General features: G+C 42.8%; 1 protein-coding gene across 7 annotated transcripts in view; it reads right to left on the reverse strand.

Moving 5' to 3' along the window:
- The window catches only part of TNIP1 (TNFAIP3 interacting protein 1), a 62,088-nt gene extending 53,928 nt beyond the window's left edge, over positions 1 to 8,160 (reverse strand). For 5 of the 7 annotated variants that reach the window (XR_014164629.1, XM_081896933.1, XM_081896930.1 and 2 more), the window contains exon 1: positions 5,075 to 5,201. Coding sequence is in view for 1 of the 7 variants with exons in the window: in XM_081896932.1 (XP_081753058.1) it covers positions 5,075 to 5,141 (67 nt within the window). In the remaining 6 variants the exon portion in view is untranslated. Of the gene's footprint in view, positions 1 to 5,074; positions 5,202 to 8,026 lie in introns of those variants that run through there. The other 2 variants (XM_081896929.1, XM_081896932.1) reach the window with 2 other exon arrangements.
- Positions 8,161 to 11,931: the final 3,771 nt, after the last annotated feature.

Raw genomic sequence — 11,931 nt, forward strand, 5'->3', positions numbered from 1 at the left:
TCTTGGGTTCACTAAGCACATGACTGCATGTAACAAAGCTGTGTTTTACCTTCATGAACGCTACAGCTTAGAAACTCAGGATATCTCCATCAGAATGCTACCTTGGATATCTCCATCAGAATGCTACCTTGAATCATACCAATATGATTTCATTCACAAGAGGAGAAACTATGAAGTCAGCTTTCCTTACAAGAAAGTACAGATACATAATTAAATGGTCAAAATTCCATCTGCTACATGACCAGAGTTAACTACTCATGTAACATTCTGATTACCTGAAAAGAATGCAGGAATACCAAACCATTCAAGTTTGGGAAGGCTAGGTAATTCACACAACCAACAGCATCACTGGAGGAGACTAACAACATTGACATATGTAATCTAATAATGCCATCATTAGAATTGCTTAATCATCACCAGAATTTCAACATAGTATTCCATTATTACTGTGGTAGCATTTGGTCATCTGTACAGCATAAGTGCCAAGAACATACATAGCTTGGGGGAATGTGTGTCCCTGAGATTGCTCATATTGCTAAAGATCTATAGGAAGAAACAACTGGTTCTATGTTCCACAACTGAAGCAAACACATCCACAAAAACAACTTCTATTTTATAAATAGAATAATTTTAGATTAATAAGCAAAATGTTAGCAGACATTTGTAAAGGCATTTTCTGAGTTGCTACTTTCTGCACACTGCAATTCTGTATTACCTTCACGATGGTACACAACTGATCTATGGGTTTGTTTGTTCTGAATGGTCTAGAAAAAAACAGCTAAATATCCATTCACAATGCCCAGAATACGCAGTTATTTACAAAATGTGCTTCCTGCTGGAAGACCACTTCAGCAAATTTCTCATTGGAAAAGTTTAAGTGGAAATACCTTTAATCCATTTTGATGTATTTCTGTAGCAATTAGAAAAGGAGAGTAGACACTATGGGGGCATCTAAATTTTTGAATATTTACAAATTCTGCTGGCCAAAATACATCAGCTTGTAACAGCTATTGGAATTAGGGCAAATAACTGGTGAGAATCATTTCTATCCTTAATTTATCCTTTATTTTTTCATCAGTCAACTAGCCAATATATAGCGGAAATTTTTAGAAGGGCATGCCTACTCTTTCTCAAGAGTAGGAAGGTATTGTTTGGAACTAGGCATACGTTAACAACGCTCCTTTCCTTTTGATTCCTGTTTCATTTAAAGTTACTGACAATGAACCATGTGTCATTATTTGGGCTTGCAAGGTTGCAATCCAATTTCATGCGTGTTTATACAGACATAAGTCACACAGGAGCATTTACTCAAATAAGCATGCATAGACCTGCAGCTTTAGAGTCACTATCATGTACAAAGTGAAACCACTAAACCTTGGCTTCATTTTCCCCAACTGCAAAACATGGATAATACCTCCTTTCACTATTTTGAAAAAGAAAAGTAGCTGAAGAACACAAAAGTGATATAAAAAGCCAGAGTAGCGTGATAGCTATAGTGTTGGCTTCAATTCCCTGCTCTCCCAAGAAGCTCACTAGGTAGCCACTATCTTTCAGTCTAGCCTACCTTGTAGAAATGCTGAGAAGATGAGATTGTACAACACTCTGCATATCAGCCAGAGCTCCTGGGGAGTAGGGTAGGACAGAAATAAATACATAAAGTTAAGGCTACAATCCTAATCACATTTATTTGGGAGTAAGCTCCACTGCAATCAGTGGAGGCTTACAGAACAGGATTGGGCCGTAGGTGTCATAACCCGGGACCTAAACATTTGAATCAGCACCTCCCTGTGCATTGAGGTCTTCAAAGGAGGTCCTTCCTTGTGTCCCCATCAGATGTTATTAGTTATGTGGCCATGGTGACACACACACCCTTTGGAATGCCCCCCTAAGAGGTATGCTTGGCACCATACCTTTGAGCATTGAAAACATATCTGTTTGATCAGGGTCTTGGTGTTTCTAAGTCGTAATACAGCTAGTCAACTCTATGAAGAACATATCTGGTTTATATGAGTAGTGCAACAGTGTAAAGGTAAAGGGACCCCTGACCATTAGTTCCAGTTGCGGACGACTCTGGGGCTGTGGCACTCATCTCGCTTTATCGGCCGAGGGAGCCGAGGTACAGCTTCCGGGTCATGTGGCCAGCATGACTATGCCGCTTCTGGCGAACTAGAGCAGCGCACGGAAACGCCGTTTACCTTCCCGCCGGAGCGGTACCTATTTATCTACTTGCACTTTGACATGCTTTCAAACTGCTAGGTTGGCAGGAGCTGGGACCAAGCAATAGGAGCTCATCCCATCACGGGGATTCAAACCGCCGACCTTCTGATCGGCAAGCCCTAGGCTCTGTGATTTAACCCACAGCGCCACCCACATCCCATGTGTACTGTAGTCTTAATCATGTTTTTTCGTGTTCATAGATTTCAATTCTACAATGGAAGGGATCCTGAGGATCATCTAGTCCAACCCCCTACAATGCAGGAATATGAGGCTGTCCCATGTGGGGATTGAACCTGCAACCATGGTTATCAGCAGTAGCATGTGGTCAATTGACTAGGGGGACTAGGTTAGTCCCTTAAATGTCCTGAGTAAATTAAAATATTAAAGCCTGCCACCCTGGAAGAATGGCAGATGAAAGTGATAGACTATATGGAATTGGCGGAAATGACTGGCAGAATCCGAGACCAGGGAGAAGAGTTGGTGGAAGTAGATTGGAAGAAATTTAAAGACTATTTACAAAAACATTGTAAAATTAATGAATGCTAAAATGATGTCGGAATGAAATGAAGTGGTTTTAGCAATAAGGTTAAAAAGGAATATGTAAAAATGGATTGATAACAGATGAAAATATAAAGCTATAATATGTTAAGATAAAGAATTAAGATAAAAACAAAGAGGGAAAGGATTTGCTGAATTGACCATTCGAACTGGAATACAAAAAAGGGAGGTGTGAGGTGTGAGGTAAATGAAAGGCAAGACATAGAAAGAGGTATTTATTTTTAACTGTTTTTATTTCTTCTGTATTTTGTATTTTTTTGTTTTCTTTTTTTCTATCTTTTTTTACCACTTTTGTAATCTTTTTTGAAATCTTAATAAATATCATTTAAAAAAAATATTAAAGCCTGTTGCCTCATTCCCAAAGCCCAGGAAGCTTTTGCCCAGCTTGGGGGTGGTGGTGGATGTGATGGCCACGTGCACGAAGTCAACCTGCCCCCTCCATTGCCCTCGCAAGCTGGTGCCTCTGGCCCTGATGAAAAATGTCACTGCATGCCACTGGTTATCAGCACTATGCTCTAACCACATGAGCTATCCAGTGGTATTTTTTAATCTTATAATAACAGGTCTTTGTTGCAGTTACAGATAGGGTGCTACTGGAAGGAATTTTTTTTGTTAGGTCTTTGTTGCATAGCATTGTATTTCAGTGCTTATATTGATGTGCCTATGCCTTCATTAAGGACAGACTAAAAATGTGTTAATAACATAATGCATATGTTCAGCCACGAGCAACACTCAGCAAATCAGTAAATAATTTTACTTATTTATGTGGAATTGCAGTCTGGAACAATCTTTAAACCCAAATGTGTTTTTCCCAGCACAACCCAAGGCATGACCACTCAGAAGTTAATCCAACTGAATTCAATGGTGCTTACCCCCACATAGAAGATTGTCACCTCATTAAAGCAAAAGATATGACCAGTGCCGGATTTGCATATAAGCTAAACAAGCTATAGGGCCCATGCTCTTGGCCCCCACCCCAAGAAATTTAAAGGGGAAAAAACTGGATGTACATTTCCTAAATATAAGATAAAAAACCAAATAAAATAAAACCTACATACAGCAACTGTGTTTTGTGTTGTGTAGGCTCCTATGATGTAACTAATGGGCTCCGCCTGCTAGCCTGCTCCCTAAAATATCACTGATTTGCTCATTTCTATATATAGAGTGCCTACATTCTGCTATTTATAATTATTAGTAGTTTGCATCATATACTTACACCTATTATTATTTAATGTCATACCAAGTTTCTAGAGACTAGATTATGAGTCTTTATAAATTGTGTTTCTAAAGGAACTTTTGTTATTGCCCAATGCCAATGTGTTTGTGTGATAGTTTGTTATGAATAAAAAAATAATTTTAAGTTAGAGCTTAATAATTATTTAACTATTAATATACTTCTTCTTAATTGTATTTCACTATTAACATACTACTTCTTAATTGTGTTTCAGTTCAACAATTACTTCAATAAAATACATATTTTGTTACGTGCAAATGGCTTTAGATACCTATTAGGTCCATAAATTACCATATATAGCATATATTCAACACAAAAAACAGCGACAATTTGTTGCTGACAAAGGACAGCTGGACATATAAAGGGCCCCATTAGCTTCAGTAGCTTAGGACCGCATCAAACCTGAATCTGACCCTGGGACTGACCTCCTTTAACAATCACTATTCTGTGAACATGACCTGAGCATTCTGTTACTGCCACTGTGGAGAGCCTGGAAAGAAAGAAACCCTTCAGTCAATTCAACAAAACAGGGGCCATAAACCCCTCAGCTAAAAATCGCGTTTGTTATCCAGCACTATGGAGTGTGTGACAGGTTCCCTGTTGATAACTCCAAAGGAAACACACACACGACACAGGTGCGTTTGTGAAACCTTCCCTTCAGCACGAGCCACTTGTGCCTGCGTCGTGTTGTGAACGTTGCAAACAACTCCTCTCACGGAACACAGAATCCACCAGGCATGGGAGAAACGGGGTCTCAACTTTTACAGAACTTCAACCCCTGACACCTCCCCGCTTTAGGGAGCGGGGGGGTCTCCTTATTTCCATTTGCTTTTCCAGGACCGGAGTTCTGGGGCACAAGGAACCGTGGAAGAGGAGGCGCACCATTTGGCCGCCCCCCTCGCAGGAAAACACCACAAGCCCGTTGCTAAGCATCCATCCCCTCCGACCTTAAGCGTAAAGCATCCCTTCTGTCCCCACAGGGACAAGGAAGGGGGGGGGCGTTTCTTTCCCCGTAGGAAAGGAGAAATGAGGCTGGCTTGGGGGTAATGGGTGCCCCGATCCTACCTGCGGGAGATCCTGCGACGGGGACCCAATCAGCTCCCGGATCTAGTGGGCTCTGAGCCGCGGGCATCTCCCCTTTCCCCCGCCCTCCCCCCTCGCGCTCTGCTTCCTCTCTCTCTCTCTCTCTCTCTCTCCTGAGGAAGGAAGCATGAGTCAGAAGGACCGCCCCTCTGGAATTTCCCCGGCGCGTGATTGATAAGCCGAGCGGCTAATCAGCGAGCTGCTTCCTCCTAACCGCCCCCGCGCGCACGGACGCCTTCTCGAAAAACCTCAAGAGAGCGAAGGGAGCCGCCAGCCCCAGAAAGGAAGCGGCGGCGGGGCGAGGGGAAAGCCCGCGCGGGCGAGCTTAGCTGGCATCGCCGACAAGGGCAACTGCTAGGCAGGTCGCTTTCTAGCCTGATCCCGTAGGCTGCTGACTTAGAAGTGGAACGGGCTTTCTCTTATATTTGACTTTCTTCTGCAATGTTTTCTTCTGGATTTTTTTTATTTTTGGATGTTTTAATGCAGGTTGTAAACTGCTTTGTGATTTTCCCCCCTCCTTAAAAAAATAAAACGGTGCCGAAATAAGTAATAATAATTAATGAGCAAGCTGTGCAATTGCCTGTCCTTCCCTCAGGTGGTGTGCGGGGGATTAGATGAAAGCTCTCTATAAAATAGTCTGTTTCCTTTTTAAAAACAGCTTTACTTGGCCCAGTGAAAGAAGTCTCCATGAGATTTTTCTTCGATTTTTTAAGAGGAATTGGAGAGCAAGAGGGCCACCAGGCGTCTCCTCCTTTGGCAGTCACTTGTAGCCGAGTAAGCTGCTGTAAACACGGTTAAAAGTGAGTCCATAAGTGACTGTGGAGGCAATTCTGGATCCACACCTCCTTCCACAGTGGGGACATTGGTTTCCGGGCGGGAGTTGATCACGGTGAGGGTTTGCCAAGCGTGCCTTCCTCTTAGCACATTTCTCCCTTTCGGCCTGAGTTCAAGCGTCTTCAAAGCCCATGACACCTTTGGTAAAGACTGTTCTCGCAGGCCAGTGTTTCCCAGTTGTCAGTGTTTATACTACACTAGTGGCTAAAAATGAAATCAACTAAGCTTCCGGATTCCATAGGATCCCTCTTCCAAAATGAGCATGAAATAAAATGGGGGTGCCCTGGGGAGGGGGGTGAGCCTTGCTGCAAGGGTTTTTATCTAGGCCTATAACAGGTGTAATAAGCTGGTTCTCACAGGCTTGACAGGGCTGCCTTTCCATGCTGTCAGCTAAACAGTGTCCCAGACACACTTTATCTTTGGAGCAAGGTTTTCACTAGCCCAGGTCCTAAAGCAGCATTGCAACCAGATGTAGCTGGGGGTGGGGGGTAGATGATCTGCTGGCCATTGTCTCTCTTTTTTAAAAAAATCTGCTTGTATGTGCTTGGCTGCAGAGAGAAGGGAGATTCTGCACTTTTAAGAGTTGCATAGAAGAAGGAATTTTGGCAGTGCTGCTTTATCATGTGCTGCAGGGATTGGGAAAGTGGTGTCCAAAGAACTTTCCTCATTTGCACAACCCTTTGGAGGTGCAGGAGCCCTGCCCTCTGCACGGCATCTGGTCACCTGAGGAGCACCCAGCTTCTAAATTATATGCATGAATGAGAGAGAAGTCATGAAAAATGGTGGTGAGAATTGGGGCGTGGTTCTCATGTTGGGTTTTTGAGAAACAGTATTTGTATTAGAAAATCAACCTTAGAACTGTATAGCAAGCAGCTTTTTCTCATACACATACACAACCTGGTCAATGGAAATAGCAGGAGGAAGAAGATTCAGTCCTCTTGGCCAAGAACTGCTGTCAGTTCTTCTCCACCATTTGGATCCTCTTTTCCTCTCAGAGCAGGAGATGTTGCTTATCATTAATAATGTTCAGTGCTGAATTGATGCTGGTATGGGTAGGTTCCCTGCGCAGTTCTTTTACCCTGCCCTTCTTCTTGCCAGAGTGCAGGACATAGCATAGCAATCTTAAAACGATATACAAATATCATAAAGCAGTAACAGAAATTCCGAACAGTAACAAACTTTAAAATACAGTTCAGAGGATAATAAATTATACTGAAAAGTGTAGGCAACTACTGCTAAGCTGAATATATTTTATGTTAACATTACGAATGTGAAAAGACAACCAAATCTCAGTCAGGAAGGACAGTGCTATAGGTGAGGGACACTACCAAGAAGCTTGATGTAGGATTTGGAAAGACTACCTTCCACCAATGGCAGCATGAAGAGGGCAGATCTTAAAAGCACGGGCTGGAAGCTATGCAGATAGGTGCTCCTTCAAGCTCCCGTTTGGGGAGCCTTCAACCCTGAGACATGAATTAATGAGTTCCTCTTGCACTTCTCAGAGCCAAGAGTGTTTTTTAGACCCACCAGTAAATCTCTTCTCTTCTCTTCCTTTTATTCCAAGCCCAGTGATTATCAAGATTCTCTTTTTATTCCCCATGCTTGTGCCATAGGAAAAGTAGACAAAAAACCCCCTCTTCTCTTTAGCTGACCAGCTGGCCAGTTTGACATCACCAAGGCTGCTCAAATAAGCATTGGTTTGTTCATAGAATCCCAGAACTGTAGAGTTGGAAGGTACCCTGATGGTCACCTACAACATCCTATAATGCTGGAATCTCAACTAAAGCATCCATGAGAGATGGACACCCAACCTTTGCTTTAAACCCTCAAATGAAGGACATTTCACCACTTTCCAGATAGTCTGTGCTATAAACATGGACTCTCATATGATGTGTTTCCTATACTAGGTCAGAGGCACAGAACCAACAGTATACGTTCTTCTAGCTCATGAGCTGGGAGTGGGGAGCCAGCAGGGAGTAGAGAGAGATTTCAGCTTCTTGTGATCAAATTCTGAGCTATATACCACAAGCTACGTAACCCCCTCCCAAACTCCCACAATCTCCAGAATAAGGAGTTAAAATGTCTTCTTTGACTACTCACTCAGATAAGTAAGAGAGAGGGGTCCAACAGATCCTTTCGGGGTGCTTTAATCGACTGTGAGGAAGAAGGCACGCCTAAGCTTACTTTTAGCTTAGGAGATGGGGAATTCCCCAGCGGAGGCCATAGACAGCTCTTCTTCGGTGGTTTTTGAAGAGGATCCAAAAGTAATTTAAAGGGCTCCCCTCTAGCCCAGAGGGGTATGCTGAAGTACGTCACCATTCAGTGAATAATTCACTGATGAAAAATGTGATTCAATTTTGGAAAGACTATTATTCCATGCCACATTCCTTAAAGGGCTATGTATTCTAACCACAAAGCTGTTTTATTGTTCCTGGGAAAAGTCTGCATGATTGATAGGCCTCTATAACCAGGTATTCCAAATCCTTTGGAATATAGAAATAACTACAATTTTAATTTTGTTAACATTACAATGTGACACGGGAGACTGAGGGTGCATCCAGACTGCAAATATTTGAGGGGTGAGATTCAACCACATACCAGCAAATCCAGGTTTCTCAGTTACAGCTGATAGGGAGGTCTTACACACAAAAAAGCCCCACTTCCCCCAAAGACCAGACATTTTGTGATAAGGAAATTGATGGGATAGTGTGGGATAATGCCATCAAGCCTCCCGGTGGAGAAAATAGGGGAAGGATTTATGTCATGGAAATGGCAGGAAGAGAAAAGATCAAACCCTTCCTCAGGGCCGCTGATCAAAAGCCTGTTGCTGCTTTAAAAAAGTTCAGAGATCCAGTCGCAGATGAGTCCAAGCCACAATCATTTGAGGGCCTGAGGCTCCAGGGTTGCCACCTGACTTGTATTCTGCCGTCATTCCATGTGGCTGACAGATGGCAGTTGGGAAAAATGGAAATCCATGAAATGAAGGGTCATAAAAAATGGGTGCTAGGAAGGGTGGGGAAAGGGAGGGGAAAAAATCCCATTTGACCCCCACCCCTTTATATCTCTGGTCTTAGAAGAGGCTTCTCATAATTAAATGATTTTTCTGCTGTTACAGTCTTTGACCTCTGTCAAATCACAGCAAATAAAGTCTTTGTTTTCTGTGAGAAAAGTAGGGACATTGGATCTACGTTTTGCAGCCAGTGTCTGAAGACACTTCTTAGGAGCAGTGCTGGTAGAGTGTAAACAGCAACCCAGGTATGTTCAGATCTCCTGGCGAAGCTCGATCCTCCAGATGTGGTTGGATTGCAGCTCCCATCAGCCCCCCAGACAGCATGGCTAATAGGTCCAACAACTTCAGGAGGTTCCACCCCTTTGCTTTACAGCACAAAGTCTGCTGGTGGATAACACAGCAGTATTGCTTTATAGCTAGGGTGGCCATGCGTGTCAACCTTTACAGATGACACTGCTCTCTTTGAAAGGGCTATCAGGAAGTTAGTCTTTGAAATCATTCTCTGTTTGAAGTCTGTTTTTAAAAAAACATATAAGAAGGGAGAGCAGGAGCCTTGAAGATGCTCATCAATGGCTAGCACCTGGACAGCAAATTGAAAAGACAGATAGGCCACTTTTCTATTTAAATTACAGAAATGATTTCTAAATGTGCATGTGTACATATGAAGTAGCATGTGCAGATATGTGTCTATTTTTGTCCTCATTTTGGGGTACGTGTGCCTTCTCTGACAATGCAAAGCAGGCCACACTATATATGCACAATCCAGAGTAAACTTCTTTTCAGCAGTGAACATATTCTTGCAGAGGTATTTCTGTGTGCATGTCAGCTTCCCCACACACATGTGCACGTGTACCACGTTGCTACAGATGCTTCCAGCCTCTGAGAAATTATTAGCTGGACAGATTTACCCACAAATGCCTGTCTTCTTTTTCTTTTTTAAAAATTTGTTTATTTGGTTTTTCAGATTAAAAATTTACAATCACATGTCCAACATACAACATTAAAACAAGATCCCAAGGAATCTCTTGGATTTTTCTTCTCCCCTTTGTGCACCCTGTTATTAATCATTTCCTTCCGCATCTTTCATAATAATCCAAATCTTTTATCTCTCCATTGTATCCAAAATTCACCATTAAACTACAAGTGGTATTCCAATCCTACTAACGATTTTAACTGTTTACAATGGTCTTTAAGATAAGTTATAAATTTTCCCCATTCCTTATTAAAAATTTCTTCCTGATTTCAGATTCTGCCAGTCATTTTAGCCATTTCAGCACAATCCATCAACTTGATCTGTCATTCTTCTCTGGTAGGGACTTTATCTTCTTTCCATCTCTGGGCCAGTAACATCTGTGTAACTGTGGTCTTTTCTGCTCTCTTGGGATATTGGCACCTAGAATTCCTAAAAGGAAAGTTTCAGGGTTTTTTTTTAAAGAAAATGTTATTTTAAACATTTTTTTCAACTTATTATATATCATTTCCCAAAATTTTTTTACTGCCTTACATTTCCAGCACATATGATAAAAGGTGCCTTCTCCTGTCTTCTTTTTCAGCTTTCTCTCCCAGATTAAGAAAGGTCAGACAGGAACATAAATAGCACAAGGGAGACCTAAAGGTGGTTTTAGCGTTATATAGAAAAATGTCCTTAGGCCCGACCATACTTACATATGCCTTTACCAGGGCAATGGTCTATACAGGGCAATGTTTACAGGACACCACTCACAACACCCAGCCCTTTTACCAATCCATTGTGGGGTGTGTAAATATATTGTCAGGACCAACAGCATATGCAGAAGCCTTGGGGTATCCCTGAGTGTCAGGGGGGCAACCATGAAGGCAGTGGCACCCACTCTGCTTTAGCCCAGCGGTACCCCCCCCCCCAATGCTGAAAACTAAAATTCAGCCCCAGCCAGCAGTCAGGGATGATGTAGATTTACAACATATGGAGGGCCTACACTGGCTACCAACACCTTAATTTTTCCAGTTCTGACTATGCATTCAGACATGGGCATTATTGCATTAGCTTTCCTGCTTATAATGCTAGCACTTCTGTCCTGGTTGCTAACATTCCTTCTACTCCCCATTATGGAATTGTGGCTTTTTGATCAACATGCTGCCTTGTCCTGCTAAACTTCATTCGCCACCAATGGCACAGCAGCAGATGCCATTGGACATGACTCCTCTCCAGGGCTTCTTACAAGGAACTGGAGACTGTGCTTGTGTGCACTCATTTCATTCCTCTCCTGCTCCTGGGAATTAGGGGGAGGGGACACCTGAATTATACTCAGAGTCGAGAGTGGATTTCATGCTCTTTATTCAGCTCATAGTGGTGAGGAGGAATGAAAGTTCCCCCACGGTATCTGCTTTATATACATTATTTACACAATGGGCTGCACGTGATTGGCTACTTCTGGAATTCTGGAATTCTCCTGTGGGCCAATCAGGTTGTGGATTCACTTCCATATGGAGCTGGATTGGGTGGCTCCTGCAGACCAATCATACTGCTGCATTGTTCTAGGACCAATCAGACTGCTGCATTCTGAATCCTATTCAACTCAGTACATAACAACACCCATGCCTCTTTACTAGCCTGGCTCATCTCTGCCTCTTGGTCTCCCCCCTCCCACTCTTCTGCTTCAGCTTCCCTGCCTCTGGTTCTGGACTTCTCTCTGTCATAGACTTTCCTTAACTCACTGAGCCCTGTTACCCCTTCAGCTTCTGACACCTCCTCTTCCCAGTCTTCCCTCTTTCATTGTTGTTCCATCACCACTCCTTGGACTCTGAAATTTCTTTTGTGGTTCCCCAGCTGCTTCCACCCACCACTCCTCTGTGTCCAACCAGTTCATGACAGCTGTGGTATACAGCCCCCAATTTTATCACATGGCATGATCCATGGAAACTGGGGCAATTACAGAGCAAAACTCCAGGCAAACAGTTATTTTTCTTTTCTTTTCTGGAAGCAATAATGAGCACTAAACTTCCACTAGATTCCCAG

The sequence above is a fragment of the Podarcis melisellensis genome (genome assembly GCF_964234715.1).
Source record: "Podarcis melisellensis genome assembly, chromosome: 2".
Lineage (NCBI taxonomy): Eukaryota > Metazoa > Chordata > Lepidosauria > Squamata > Lacertidae > Podarcis > Podarcis melisellensis.